This window comes from Salvelinus sp. IW2-2015, linkage group LG7 (genome assembly GCF_002910315.2).
Source record: "Salvelinus sp. IW2-2015 linkage group LG7, ASM291031v2, whole genome shotgun sequence".
Taxonomy (NCBI): Eukaryota; Metazoa; Chordata; class Actinopteri; order Salmoniformes; family Salmonidae; genus Salvelinus; species Salvelinus sp. IW2-2015.
The window spans coordinates 27,356,325-27,372,140 of NC_036847.1; the positions used below are offsets into that span (position 1 = coordinate 27,356,325).

At 43.1% G+C, this 15,816-nt stretch overlaps 1 protein-coding gene across 1 annotated transcript in view; it reads left to right on the forward strand.

Annotated features, from left to right (window-relative positions):
• LOC111966747 (uncharacterized) overlaps nucleotides 1-9,305 on the forward strand; it is an 18,323-nt gene extending 9,018 nt beyond the window's left edge. Inside the window, exons 3-6 of the mRNA XM_070444579.1 lie at nucleotides 3,403-3,444; nucleotides 3,986-4,123; nucleotides 7,302-7,508; nucleotides 7,714-9,305. Of these exons, the coding sequence (XP_070300680.1) occupies nucleotides 4,004-4,123; nucleotides 7,302-7,508; nucleotides 7,714-7,767 (381 nt within the window). The 5' untranslated portion in view covers nucleotides 3,403-3,444; nucleotides 3,986-4,003 and the 3' untranslated portion in view covers nucleotides 7,768-9,305. The remainder of the gene's footprint in view (nucleotides 1-3,402; nucleotides 3,445-3,985; nucleotides 4,124-7,301; nucleotides 7,509-7,713) is intronic.
• Nucleotides 9,306-15,816: the final 6,511 nt, after the last annotated feature.

A 15,816-nucleotide genomic window follows, 5' to 3' on the forward strand; every position in this document is an offset into this window, starting at 1 on the left:
GACACCCGGGACCCAAACTGTTACAGACCTATATCCATCCTGCCTGCCTATCTAAGGTCTTCGAAAGCCAAGTCAACAAACAGATCACTGACCATCTCGAATCCCACCGTACCTTCTCCGCTGTGCAATCCGGTTTCCGAGCCGGTCACGGGTGCACTTCAGCCACGCTCAAGGTACTAAATGATATCATAACCGGCAGCGATAAAAGACAGTACTGTGCTGCGGTCTTTCATCGACCTGGCCAAGGCTTTCGACTCTGTCAATCACCATATTCTTATCGGCAGACTCAGTAGCCTCGGTTTTTCTAATGACTGCCTTGCCTGGTTCACCAACTACTTTGCAGACAAGTTCAGTGCGTCAAATCGGAAGGCATGCTGTCCGGTCCTCTGGCAGTCTCTATGGGGGTACCACAGGGTTCAATTCTCGGGCCGACTCTTTTCTCTGTATATATCAATGATGTTGCTCTTGCTGCGGGCGATTCCCTGATCCACCTCTACGCAGACGACACCATTCTGTATACTTCTGGCCCTTCTTTGGACACTGTGATAACCAACCTCCAAACGAGCTTCAATGCCATTCAACACTCCTTCCGTGGCCTCCAACTGCTTCTTAAACGCTAGTAAAACCAAATGCATGCTCTTCAACCGTTCGCTGCCTGCACCCGCACGCCGACTTGCATCACCACCCTGGACGGTTCTGACTAGAATATGTGGACATCTATAAGTACCTAGGTGTCTGGCTAGACTGCAAACTCTCCTTCCAGACTTATATCACACATCTCCAATCCAAAATCAGATCTAGAGTCGGCTTTCTATTTCGCAACAGAGCCTCCTTCACCACGCCGCCAAACTTACCCTAGTGAAACTGACTATCCTACCGATCCTCGACTTCGCGATGTCATCTACAAAATGGCTTTTAATACTCTACTCAAGCAAACTGGATGCAGTTTATCACCAGTGCCATTCCGTTTTGTTACTAAAGCACCTTATCGACCCCACCACTGCGACCTGTATGCCCTAGTCGCTGGCCCTCGCTACATGTTCGCCGTCAGACCACTGGCTCCAGGTCATCTACAAGGCTATGCTAGGTAAAGTGCCGCCTTATCTCAGTTCACTGGTCACGATGGCTACACCACCCGTAGCACGCGCTCTAGCAGGTGTATCTCACTGATCACCCTAAAGCAAAACCTCATTTGGACGCCTTTCCTTCCAGTTCTCTGCTGCCTGCGACTGGAACGAATTGCAAAAATCTCTGAAGTTGGAGACTTTTATCTCCCTCAACAACTTTAAACATCTGCTATGCGAGCAGCTAACCGATCGCTGCAGCTGTACATAGTCCATCGGTATATAAGCCCACCCAATTTACCTACCTCACCCCCCCCATACTGCTTTTATTTCCTTTTCTGCTTTTTTTTGCACACCAGTATCTCTACTTGCACATGACCATCTGATGATTTACCACTCCAGTGTTATCTGCTAAATTGTAATTATCTGATTTATTGCCTACCTCCTCATGCCTTTTGCACACATTGTATATAGATTCTTTTTTTTCTTTTTTTCTACCATGTTATTGACTTGTTTATTGTTTACTCCATGTGTAACTCTGTGTTGTTGTCTGTTTCACACTGCTATGCTTTATCTTGGCCAGGTCGCAGTTGCAAAGAGAACTTGTTCTCAACTAGCCTACCTGGTTAAATAAAGGTAAAATAAAATAAAAAAATAAAAGATGATGAATGGATAGATGCAGACCTCAGCCCATTCTCCACAAGTCATGCCATCAGTCCAGCTAAATGCAGCACTATCTAAAGTGTGTTGATTCCACATTGAGAAATATAAAGCAATAAAACTCCATGAAATGTCACAATATGTCACTGGAAGTATCAGGATAGATTTACATTTACAGGAATGCTCTGAGAGACTGTTTTGTTTGGTATCTGTATTGATGCTATGCTCAAGAGAAAGGGCAGCAGTCTGTATGATGTAGATATTTGTACCCCAAGATGCAATGATTTGAATACAGTTTAAATTAAATGAAGGATGTCACAGTGAGCTTAACTCTGTTAGCTTCAAAATGGCTGAATGTTGTATTGTCATACCGCTGCAGCAGGCTTGGCAGGGGCTCTGGCTCCACTGTTGACTTAACCTTGATTTTAGACTTGAGGCCTACCAGTGCCTCAAATTCGACTGGTGAGAGGAGCCATAGGAGGATGTGCTCATTGTAATGGATGGAATGGGAGTCACTGGAATGGTACCAAACACAAACACATGGAGACAACGTTTTGACTCATTCCATTGATTCCATTCCAGGCATTACAATGAGCCCGTCCTCTTATAGCTCCTCCCACCAGCCTCCTCTGTAACTGATAGCGTGAACACCCATTTTCACATGCAATCAGACAGAAGAGACAAAGATGGCACGTGAGGATGGAGTATGCCAAGAGTTCTCTCCTTTTACCTGTACTTCACAACCGGCTGTGGCTCCACTGGTTCCACCGTCTTACAGGAGAGCAGACGATGTTATCTGAACATGTGCCATATAACTAGACCTTCTACTGTATGGCCTTACATGGCAAGGCACGGATAGGTGTGTAGAAGCACAGTTCACCACACAAATAAAGACAACAAGTCGCACATGCACGCATACAGTCAGAATGAAAATCTAATTCAGTTTCTGTATGAACACATACAGTCAGAATGAAATCTAATTCAGTTTCTGTATGAACACATACAGTCAGAATGAAAATCTAATTCAGTTGTCTGTATGAACACATACAGTCAGAATGAAAATCGAATTCACTTTCTGTATGAACACATACATCAGAATGAAAATGTAATTCACATTTCTGTTATGAAATGAATACTTGGTCCTGCTGTTTCTTTGGGTTATAAAATGACTTGAATTAGAATTTTGTTTAATTTATCTCCTCTCTCCCCCTTTGAAGAGGGGGATGACCGCGGCAGCTTTCCAATCCTTGGGGATCTCAGATGATACGAAGGAGAGGTTGAACAGGCTGGTAATAGGGGGTGCGACAATCTGTGAACATAAATAACATAACAGCATCCCAAACAACATGAGAAATCTAACAAAATCTAATTCTGTCATTTTAACCCATTATCATTCTGACTGTATGTGTTCATACAGAAAGTGAATTAGATTTTCATTCTGACTGTATGTGTTCATACAGAAAGTGAATTAGATTTTCATTCTGACTGTATGTGTTCATACAGAAACTGAATTAGATTTTCATTCTGACTGTATGCGTGCATGTGCGAATTTGTGTCTTTATTTGTGTGGTGAACTGTGCTTCTACACACCTATCCGTGCCTTGCCATGCAGGCCATACAGTAGAAGGTCTAGTTATATGGCACATGTTCAGATTAACATTGTTCTGCTCTCCTGTAGACGGTGGAACCAGTGGAGCCACAGCCGGTTGTGGAAGTACAGGTAAAAGGAGAGAACTCTTGGCATACTCCATCCTCACGTGCCATCTTTGTCTCTTTCTGTCTGATTGCATGGTGAAAATGGGTGTTCATGCTATCAGTTACAGAGGAGGCTGGTGGGAGGAGCTATAAGAGGACAGGTTCATTGTAATGCCTGGAATGGAATCAATGGAATGGAGTAAAATACGTTGTTTCCATGTGTTTGTGTTTGGTACCATTCCAGTGACTCCATTCCATCCATTACAATGAGCACATCCTCCTATAGCTCCTCTCACCAGCTTCCTCTGATCAGTTACAAGTTGTTTCATTCATCTCAGCAATAAAGTGGCCCTAAAGGGCAAACTACATAATATCTATTTTACAGTACCAGTTTTGGTACCTGAGTTGAGATTTTTATCACCCTCTTATCTCTTTCTTATCTGTTTTAGTGGGTTATTTTCTGGTTCTTCCAGGTGGCGGACTCTTGTTTCTCATGGGCTCTTACACCTTCCTTAATCCTGACAATGGTTTATAATTTAGTTTTCTCTTTTGCTGTTTCGGTAAAGAATGTAGACTTCTCAAAGATGGCCACTCTGGAGGCCTCTGCCACACTAGAACCACCACCACCTGCACCGGAGGAAGAGAAGACACCTGCTGCCCCCAAAGCCTCTCCTTTCACTTCCTTTTCTCTTTTCAAGACCAAGGTAAGGCAGTTATTTTACTCAGATCTCATTTTGGTTCTCAACGGGAACTACTCATGAAATGTAATTTTGGAAATACAAGAAAATGTGTAAATGTGATAAACAATAACAGAATGGTGTGATAATTTGAGGACCTGCTAAACCAAATGGCATCAAAAGCCCAGACAGCTTCAACAAGTGGAGTCCGACTCCTCAAGAAACCTTTCAAAGGGCTAAATGACAATACTTGCCAGCCAGTGTGAAATTAACAAGAGTGATCTCACTGAGTTCAGCTTATGCTATGCTGGTACTACCATGTTGAAGTATCCTGCACAAATAATTAAATATCCTCCATAAATAATGAACATTATTTGGTACAGCAATTGATATGTTGCATACACATGATAGCGAAAACAGCTGGTAGTGATACTTTATAATTTCTCATCATTTTATGATATTTACCAGCCAGAGCAATCAATCAATTTTATTTTATATAGCCCTTCGTACATCAGCTAATATCTCGAAGTGCTGTACAGACACCCAGCCTAAAACCCCAAACAGCTAGTAATGCAGGTGTAGAAGCACGGTGGCTAGGAAAAACTCCCTAGAAAGGCCAAAACCTAGGAAGAAACCTAGAGAGGAACCAGGCTATGAGGGGTGGCCAGTCCTCTTCTGGCTGTGCCGGGTGGAGATTATAACAGAACTATGCCAAGATGTTCAAAAGAAACCTGTTCATAAGTGAAGCATGGTCAAATAATAATCATGAATAATTTTCAGTTGGCTTTTCATAGCCGATCATCAAGAGTTGAAAAACAACAGGTCTGGGACGAGTGGCGGTTCCATAACCGCAGGCAGAACAGCTGAAACTGGAATAGCAGCAAGGCCAGGCAGACTGGGGACAGCAAGGAGTCACCACGGGCGCAGTCCCGACGCATGGTCCTAGGGCCCAGGTCCTCCGAGAAAAGAAAGAGAGAAGGAGAAAATTAGAGAGAGCCAAGATTTTTAAATTTTCATAAATGACCAGCATGGTCAAATAATAATCAGGAATAAATCTCAGTTGGCTTTTCATAGCCGATCATTAAGAGTTGAAAACAGCAGGTCTGGGACAGGTAGGGGTTCCATAACCGCAGGCAGAACAGTTGAAACTGGAATAGCAGCAAGGCCAGCGGACTGGGGACAGCAAGGAGTCACCACGGCCGGTAGTCCCGACGTATGGTCCTAGGGCTCAGGTCCTCCGAGAGAAAGAAAGAGAGAAGGAGAAAATTAGAGAGAACAGATTTTCAAAATGTTCATAAATGACAAGCATGGTCAAATAATAATCAGGAATAAATCTCAGTTGGCTTTTCATAGCCGATCATTAAGAGTTGAAAACAGCAGGTCTGGGACAGGTAGGGGTTCCGTAACCGCAGGCAGAACAGTTGAAACTGGAATAGCAGCAAGGCCAGCGGACTGGGGACAGCAAGGTGTCATCATGCCCGGTAGTCCTGACGTATGGTCCTAGGGCTCAGGTTCTGAGAGAAAGAAAGAAAGAGAGAATTAGAGAGAGCATACTTAAATTCACACAGGACACTGGATAAGACAGGAGAAGTACTCCAGGTAACCAACTGACCCTAGCCCCCCGACACAAACTACTGCAGCATAAATACTGGAGGCTGAGACAGGAGCGGTCAGGAGACACTGTGGCCCCATCCGAAGAAACCCCCGGACAGGGCCAAATAGGAAGGATATAACCCCACCCACTTTGCCAAAGCACAGCCCCCGCACCACTAGAGGGAAATCCTCAACCACCAACTTACAATCCTGAGACAAGGCCGAGTATAGCCCACAAAGGTCTCCACCACAGCACAACCAAGGGGGGCGCCAACCCAGACAGGAAGATCACGTCAGTAACTCAACCCACTCAAGTGACGCACCCCTCCTAGGGACGGCATGAAAGAGCACCAGCAAGCCAGTGACTCAGCCCCTGTAACAGGGTTAGAGGCAGAGAATCCCAGTGGAGAGAGGGGGACCGGCCTGGCAGAGACAGCAAGGGCGGTTCGTTGCTCCAGAGCCTTTCCGTTCACCTTCACACTCTGGGCCAGACTACACTCAATCATATGACCTACTGAAGAGATAAGTCTTCAGTAAAGACTTAAAGGTTGAGACCGAGTCTGCGTCTCTCACATGGGTAGGCAGACTGTTCCATAAAATGGAGATCTATAGGAGAAAGCCCTGCCTCCCGCTGTTTGCTTAGAAATTCTAGGGACAATTAGGAGGCCTGCGTCTTGTGACCGTAGCGTACGTATTGGTATGTACGGCAGGACCAACTCGGAAAGATAGGTAGGAGCAAGCCCATGTAACGCTTTATAGGTTAACAGTAAAACCTTGAAATCAGCCCTTGCCTTAACAGGAAGCCAGTGTAGGGAAGCTAGCACTGGAGTAATATGATCAAATTTCTTGGTTCTAGTCAGGATTCTAGCAGCCGTATTTAGCACTAACTGAAGTTTATTTAGTGCTTTATCCGGGTAGCCGGAAAGTAGAGCATTGCAAGTGCTAACTAGAAGTAACAAATGCATGGATTCATTTTTCTGCATCATTTTTGGCAGAACATTTCTGATTTTTGCAATGTTACGTAGATGGAAAAAAGCTGTCCTTGAAACAGTCTTGATATGTTCGTCAAAAGAGAGATCAGGGTCAAGAGTAACGCCCGAGGTCCTTCACAGTTTTATTTGAGACGACTTTACAACCATCAAGATGAATTGTCAGATTTAACAGAAGATCTCTTTGTTTCTTGGGACCTAGAACAAGCATCTCTGTTTTGTCCGAGTTTAAAAGTAGAAAGTTTTCAGCCATCCACTTCCTTATGTCTGAAACACAGGCTTCTAGCGAGGGCAATTTTGGGGCTTCACCATGTTTCATTGAAATGTACAGCTGTGTGTCATCCGCATAGCAGTGAAAGTTAACATTATGTTTTCGAATAACATCCCCAAGAGCAATGCTCCCATTTATGTAGTCATTCCATTATACAGCCACTCTTTAATTGCATCAGTTGTGCTCTTGTATTGTGCTAGTCAGTGTGTTAATGTGCGTGCTCAGCTTTTTTAACTGGTGAGAGCAAGGAGGCAACATCATATTGGAAGCCCAATGGCTTTAAGAGGAACATTAAATGACGCAAATTATACTTTGAAATTGATCTCTTGATTATTTGTCATAATTCAATCAGCCAGCTGTGCCGAAAAAGGAAGTCCCTGCCCCAGCTGCAGAAGCGGTAGCTGGCCCAAGTGTAGCCAAGGATGAACCAAAGGTCCCAGAGGACCCTGCTGTGGACAGCAAGCCCGTGTCAGGGCCCTCCGAGGTTATGGAGAATTCCCCCGTCCTCCCTAAGAGACTGGAGAAGAGGAACTCCATCCACTTGTTCTTCAAAAACCTGGTAGGCTGAATTGTGATCCTCTCAGTCAAATTTGCAACCACTAGATGGCCTCGGCAACTCCCTATGACTATCAACTATACTTCACTATGAAATGTCATTGAAAGATATTGCTTTGGGCAAAGTAATGTGAGGGAAGCAAATGTAGGTTCTTACATGCAGTTGGAGCTATATTGATAAGCGAAATGACCCTTCCCTTTCCTTGCAGGGCAAACGCCAGTCAGATGCAGGAGTACAAACAGAACCAGAGAAGACCAAATAAAACGGAAACACCCTTTCAAACTTCACATGCCATATCTGGAAATGAACTTTTGATTTGTTAGATACATTATGTTTCTGATCACACTATTGAAGGGATGATGGTAAGAGCAAGTGGTTTGAGGGAGAGAGGTGGACTGGTCTGTTCTAGTCTAATCTGTGTGGATGATTTCAGAGAATTGTTCTTTGTGGAGGAGGTAAAATATATTTTCTGGTTTAAAGGCTTGATAGGTAGAGAAAAGTGTTTTTTTTTACCTATACTGAGAGCAAAATCCCTTTTCTATACAGTATTTACCCTTCTTTTAACATACATGTCAAACTCATTCCACAGAGGGCTGAGTGTCTGCGGGTTTTTGCTCCTCCCTTGATTGATTAATTAAGGTCACTAATTAGTAAAGAACTACCCTCACCTGGTTGTCTAAGGTCTTAAAAACGAAACACCCGCAAACACTAAGCCCTTCATGGAATGAGTTTGATACCCCTGCTTTGACATATTAATATGTGTAAGGATCGAATGCAAATATTGTGTTTAGCATATTATTTTCCCTCTTCATATACACATTTTACTAGTCTGAAAATAACTTGTGGAGTGCAAACAATGGTTTCAGATACATTCATAGGACGTCTTGGAGAAGAGATGCATAAAGCTTAGCTTGGGATAGAGAGCTAGTAATGAATATACTCAAAATTTAATGGAGGAGTTGGTGAAATGGTGGATATTCCTGCCAAGATGTTTTTATTTAGGCTAGACACATGCAATTTACAATGTACGCTTTAAACTTTGCAGGAACTGTACACGGATGCAAATATATGCCAAACACTAAATTACAATTTATGATTATAATCATACACAGGGGGACCTCACAATCATTACTTTTTTGGGTAACTACACAGATCATCTGGTAGTCTATATAGCTAACTGCACAGTCATGAATCATATTTGATTAACGTTTCACTGAAGTATAAAGGTTTGTTCTAATTTGAGTGCACTGCTTTAGATGTGTGTGCCTGTTTGAATGCAGATGTTATAATCTTGGGGATCTTGTCTGTTAATTTCTGCATCTATAATTTGATAAACTGGATCTGGAAGTAGAATATTTATTGTGACAGCCATTTCCGAATCATGAAAACCTGCAATGGGGGGGGGGGGGTTCTACTGAGCTAACATATGGCATTTTTTAAAGATCATACCATGGATCCTTTAGCTATTTAATTTTTAATTTAGGTAAAATATTGAATTTGGCCTTTAATGCTACAGCCTATAGAAATGCATTGAATAACACATTCATAAATGGCAAAACAGAGAGTACAAAAATAAATAATAAGGAATACGTTTTTGAAGTGTCTGTCCTATATCTAGAAGATGTAATAAAGTTTAGAATTTATACATATTTAACCCATTTTTGGGGGTTTCACAAAACTACTTCTATATTTGTTATTATTATGTTAATTAGATTGACGCACGGGTACGTTGATTGACTTTAGGGGGTATTTAAAGCTATTTTTTCTGTAACTGTTTAAGAGAATAAATGTATACAATTATTTGTTTTCTTGTTTTCTATCTCACAATTTAGGCCAAAAGTTATCAGTATAGGGAAATATGAAAACATATTTAGAGTGAAATTAAATGTCCCTGTAATATATTGATTTAACGTTATCAAACAGGACTATCAAGTGCTGCAATAACTGAAAAAGACATGACCCAACAAGTTTATCAACACATCTTGTATTCCCGAAGTAGGGAGTCAAGCTGTTTTTAGCTATGTTAGAAGTAGGGAGCCAAGCTGTCTCAGCTATGTTAGAAGACCACACCTCGTTAAAAACAAACACTAAACAGCACCCCTGCTAATTACCCAAACAACTTGGCTTTGATTGTTATGCCAATGGTCAGGCATTCATGTTAGATGAGAAGAAAGGAGAGCCTTTAAATAGTATGAAAAATCCACACAGGCAAATTATTTTACCAGCTGATCTGAGGGATTGTAAGCCTGCCTGTGATAAAGGAGTGACTCTAATCTTTTTATAGTATCCTTATATTAATTTGTGTGTTGATTCATAGCAGAGTTTGCATCATGGAGTCCTCTGTCTGTGGAGGAATGTGTTTTAGATGGCTGTGTCTGAGATCATACACCTTTAAGTGATGAGCCGATGTGCCTGAAGGCGTAACTCATACTGCTCCTTTGTTAACTGAAGCACTGTTATACTTGCATTGCCCCCTGTAATCACTGTGATCAGTTCAAATTGTGCATCAAAGTCATTTCCCAAGAAGTGGCCGGGAAAAAGACAGGAAGGGAGCGATGCTACGGGTATGGTAGTAACAGAGGGTTATTTGGTCCATTGTCTGTCCTTTTCCCCTTGCGGATCATTTCAATTTAATATGCAATATCACATTTTGCTCTGACAGTAACCATATAATCCTAATGTGTCTGAGAGAAGTGAGTTAAATTGTATTATCTTCGGAAGAGCTGAAGTAAATGGTAGCACATGATGGACCAGGATTAAAACGGCAGCTGGGTTGTTCCACTACTTCTGTCTATTTTGAGAAGTGTAACTTGGTAAAAAATAAATAAAAACATTTGATTTCAGCTAATGTTTATATTTTCATAAAGAGCACATGTTCAATGCAATAAAAACACATTCTCCCATCTCAAGAGGTTTAATAAAACAATTAATATAGTAATTGCCAAATAAAGTGACAGGGTTGACCGTAACAGGGTTGACCATAACAGGGTTGATGATTAGGTGAGAATGCTCAGTTTTCCACCACAAAACACCAGAAAATGTTCAAAAAGAGTACACCAGCTCACCTGATTACACTATGATTTGACTTTTAGATGTTCAATGTTTCTTTTGAAAAACAACTTCTGAAACCAGAGTTCAGTTCACATTTACATTTACATTTAAGTCATTTAGCAGACGCTCTTATCCAGAGCGACTTACAAACGTAACAAGGTTGACCGTAAAATGAGGGACAGACATAAATTAATCTCTAATTACATTAAATAAATCAGCATTTGTTAAAGCAACAAAATAACTAGGTCTTTACAATGATGTTCAAAACTTGGAGAAATGTAGGGGTTAAGTAGATTAAAATCTTCCTAGAAGTCACAGAGGGTGCATGGAGGGACATGTCAAAATGTGGATATTTTGGCACTTTTGCAAGCCTTTATTCATATAAAAAATCTGAATGATTGAATTATCCATGTGGTCTATATTAAAGGGTACTTCATTTAATATAACATGCTTTTAAACTTCTATATTGGCCCACAATTTCTACTTAAAATATCCAAGGGACGCAAAAGACCCTCATTTTGTGGAGGGCCTTTTTCAAAAAATGTGCTTTGACTAATGAGTTCAAATCAGACAGACAGTTATGAAGAGTCATAGACTTTATGATAATGCATTCACTGACTGATACATCTGAACTTACTTTGACTTCACTTTTGTGACAGTATAAACACTCTGGAATATGTCTAATGCCAGATGTTTCATAGTCATATTCATAGTGAATCATTATGCCACTACAGCAGGTAGAATGTTCCTACACTCCATAATTGTTGAGGTGCTTCTGCAGAAGACAAGAAGGGTGCAGCATAGCAACATGGCTAGAAACCTCAGTTTGAACGTTGTGCAATAGGAAGATTTAACCATAATATCTCCTAGTTAAGAAACTGTCATCCTCCTCCAGAAGCGATGATCTATGACAATGCTGGTTCAGTTGATCACAGGACAGTAAGTGTGAGTGTGTGAATGAATGCAGACCACACAGCGCGGAGTACCAAGAGGGGGTAGGATTCTTTTGAGTTGAGTTGCTGATCTTGTTGGTTTGAGGGGCTGGGTAGACATGGCTAACAACCTTTTTTAGATTGTTGTTGACCTTGAAGCTCATGAAGTGTAATAACTTTCCCAGTATTTAGTAGTGTAAATCTATGGGTCGCATCCTCTTATAATATCAAGTCCTTTCTGGCTTTGCAGATTAAAGTGATCAATCGAAGGTCCATATTCCCATGAATATAACATACAATACATGACTTTCATAAGGAAATGTGTTTTGGGTGTATACTGCAATACAGGAAAGAATAACTGTATTTCCGAGCAGCGAATGCGTTAGAAGACGACAGTCAACACAAAATAAAAATGTCTCTATGAAGCAGATGTAGAATATAACAAATCTTGATCTTGACCAGTTTAGAATATTACAACTATAAGAAAGATTGTACCTTAGGTCGTAAGAATGTTTATCCTTCTTAAATGCCTACAATTGATGATGAAAACGTCTTTCAGATGGAGCAGCAGTATGGTTATTGTTACGGCTCTCGTCGAAAGGAGTGGACACAAGCGCAGCGTGGAAAGTGTACATGATTTTTATTATCAAAAAACACTCAAACAAAATAACTAAAGTGAAAACAAAAGTGCACAGTTCTGTCAGGTACAGACACGAAACAGAAAACAAGATCCCACAACTGAAGGTGGGAAAAAGGGCTGCCTAAGTATGATCCCCAATCAGAGACAACGATAGACAGCTGCCTCTGATTGGGAACCATACCCGGCCAACAAAGAAATACAAACTAGAATGCCCACCCCAAATCACACCCTGACCTAACCAAATAGAGAAATAAAAAGACTCTAAGGTCAGGGCGTGACAGTACCCCCCCCCCCAAAGGTGTGGACTCCGGCCGCAAAACCTGACTCAATAGGGAGGGTCCGGGTGGGCATCTATCCTCGGTGGCGGCTCCGTTCGGGACGTAGCCCCTGCTCCGCACGCTGATCCCTCCGCTTCCATGGAAGCGGACCGTGGATCGTCGCCGGAGACTCCGGACTGTGGATCGTTGCCTGAGGAACCGGACCGCGGATCGTTGCTGGAGGCTCTGGACTGCAGATTGTCGCCGGAGGCTCTGGACTGGGAACCCCCGCTGGAGGCTCCGGACTGCGGACCGTCGCTGGAGACTCCGGACTGGGGACCGTCGCTGGAGGCTCCGGACTGGGGACCGTCGCTGGATGCTCCGGACAGGGGACCGACGCTGGAGGCTCCGTGCCATGGATCGTCGCTACAGGCTCCGGGCCATGGATCATCACTGGAGGCTTCGTGCCATGGATTATCACTACAGGCTTCGTGCCATGGATTATCACTACAGGCTCCGGGCCATGGATCATCACTGGAGGCTTCGTGCCATGGATCACACTGGAGGCTCCGGGCCATGGATTATCACTGAGGCTCCGGCCATGGATTATCACTGGAGGCTTCGTGCCATGGATCATCACTGGAGGCTTCGGACCATGGATCATCACTGGAGGCTTCGTACGTGGAGCGGAACGGGTCTCACCGGACTGAGGAGACGTACTGGAAGCTGGTACGTGGAGCTGCCACAACGCGTCCTGGCTGGATACCCACTTTAGCTCCGTGAGTGTGGAGAGCTGGCACAGGACGCACTGGGCTAAGAAGGCGCACTGGAGGCATAGTGCCTATAGCCGGCGCAGGATATACTGGGCCGTGGAGGTGCACTGGAGGTCTGGAGTGTAGAGCTGGCCACAACGCGTCCTGGCTGAATACTCCCTGTAGCACGGCAAGTGCGGGGAGCTGGAACAGGCGCACTGGATGTGCTGGCGAACGGGGATACTGTGCGTAAAGCTGGCGCAGGATATTTGGGCCGAAGAGACGCACCGGAGACCAGGAGTGCTGAGCCGGCACAATCCGTCCTGGCTGAATGCCCACTCTAGCACGGCAACTGCGGGGAGCTGGAACAGAGCGCACCGGGCTGTGAATACGCACTGGAGACACCGTGCACATCCCCGCATAACACGGTGCCTGACCGGTCACACGCTCCCCACGTAAGCACGGGGAGTTGGCTCATGTCTAAACCCTGACTCCCCCAATCCCCCAACCCTGACTCCCCCAATCCCCCCCCCCCCCCCCCCCCCAATTTTTTGGGGGAGCTGCCTCTCGGGCTTCCGTCATTGCCGTGACTCCTGGTCTCGTCGCCATTCCTCCCTCGCTGCTTCCACCTGTTCCCATGGGAGGCGATCCCTTCCGGCCAGGAACTCCTCCCACGTCCAGGATCCTTTGCCGTCCAGGATGTCCTCCCATGTCCACTCCTCCTGGCCACGCTGCTTGCGTCCGGTTTTGTGGGATCTTCTGTTACGGCTCTCGTCGAAAGGAGTGGACCAAAGCGCAGCGTGTAAAGTAATCATGATTTTTATTATCAAAAAACACTCAAACAAAATAACCAAAGTGAAAACGAAAGCGCACGTTCTGTTCAGGTTACAGACACGAAACAGAAAACAAGATCCCACAACTGAAGGTGGGAAAAAGGGCTGCCTAAGTATGATCCCCAATCAGAGACAACGATAGACAGCTGCCTCTGATTGGGAACCATACTCGACCAACAAAGGAATATACAAACTAGAATGCCCACCCCAAATCACACCCTGACCTAACCAAATAGAGAAATAAAAAGGCTCTCTAAGGTCAGGGCGTGACAGTTATAAAGGAAGCTGATCCATGAATCTGGAAGGGAACAATGCAGTCAGCTTTTGCTGACACATCCAGACAAGATCAAGTCTACTTGCATAATAGTCTGTGAGGAGGACCTGACTCATGCATCTATCCCTCCATCACGTACCAGAGCTGCTGGTTGAATACAAAATAATTATTTGTTTTGCTAATATGCTAAAAGATTATTTGCACACTTTTCTCACCAACTCTATAATACAAATTGTTTTGTTTTCTTATTTTGTAGAATAGAGGCTGATATTAGCTTTAATAATATACCAATAACCTGAAATATAACAATTAATTGAAGGTAACTTTTGGGAAAAATGTTAGTTATTCTTTTTTATTTGATTCTATTCTATTCTAAATGTCTGTTAATACAAACAATAGTGTATTATACTTATTTTGTGTTGACAATGTGATATATTCTTGGCAAATGTTCTTTTGTGTCTTCTTGCAACTCAAATCAGAGGCAGATGTGTGCTTATTGCTCCATGAATTATTGACTGAACAGAGCAACTTCTTTGCTCTGTTACGATCATCGGACAATACAAGCTGTAAGCAACAAGTTATGCACCAGGACTAGCTATGGAATTTCATGTTTAGATCGTTTCATCAGTATCAGACATCATACTGCCATTCCAGATTGCTAGCTTTTCACAGAGCCTTTGTGGCCAGGGAACAATGGGAAATGAGCGGGAGGCCACCGTGTGTGTCACATGTGGTGCCTTTGATTAACATTCTAGACTTGTTTGTATGACAGGAACTCAGGATAAAGCAAGGACATAAAAAAGGCTACAAATAACCAAATGTTGTTTTATACACTTAAAGTAAAATAGGTACAGTATTGCTTCTTCATTCAACAATAAGCAATATGTTGATGAAGAATAGAATCCCCTGCTTGGCCATATGTTCAGTTCAAGACATTTACATAGGTCAAATAAATAAAGCAATGATCACATGAAACTATGATCAAAACTTAATTTGAATATAAACATGACACTGGAAATCTATTTGGCTGTCAACACAATATTAATGTATCTATGGTGCCAGAAAGATATGACTGCTCTGTGAGTTTGTTTTTTCCCATAACATGTTTTTTTCTGACACTGATGTATTATGTAGCCTAAATTCATGTTTCTGACACAAGCCTGGTGGGTTATTGAGACATCAAAATCGTGTCACTCAGAGACCAGAATACCTCCTGGGGACATTTTCTTGGTGTTTGCTATAACCTGCTCTGTAGACAACAGAGGGAGTTGGACATGTCCCAAATGGCTGTGGTGGTGCTCCACACGATTGCCTGTGTGTTCTGGGTTCTTTCTGGGTTCAACATGCAGGCTGGGTGGAGCTACATGGCAACGTTTCAGCCAGTTGCTGGAGATGTTTTGGCAAATGCCTGCTGACAGCAGTCGATGTGGATTTGTTCACTGTTCTTCACCCTTGACAGCTGGGGATGGGTTTCATTGAGAACAATTTTTTTTAAAGAATGGTTCAGTCTGGTGTGATGAATGCCTTCTTCATTGAACATATTCATCTCAATGTCTATTTTGTTGACTATCA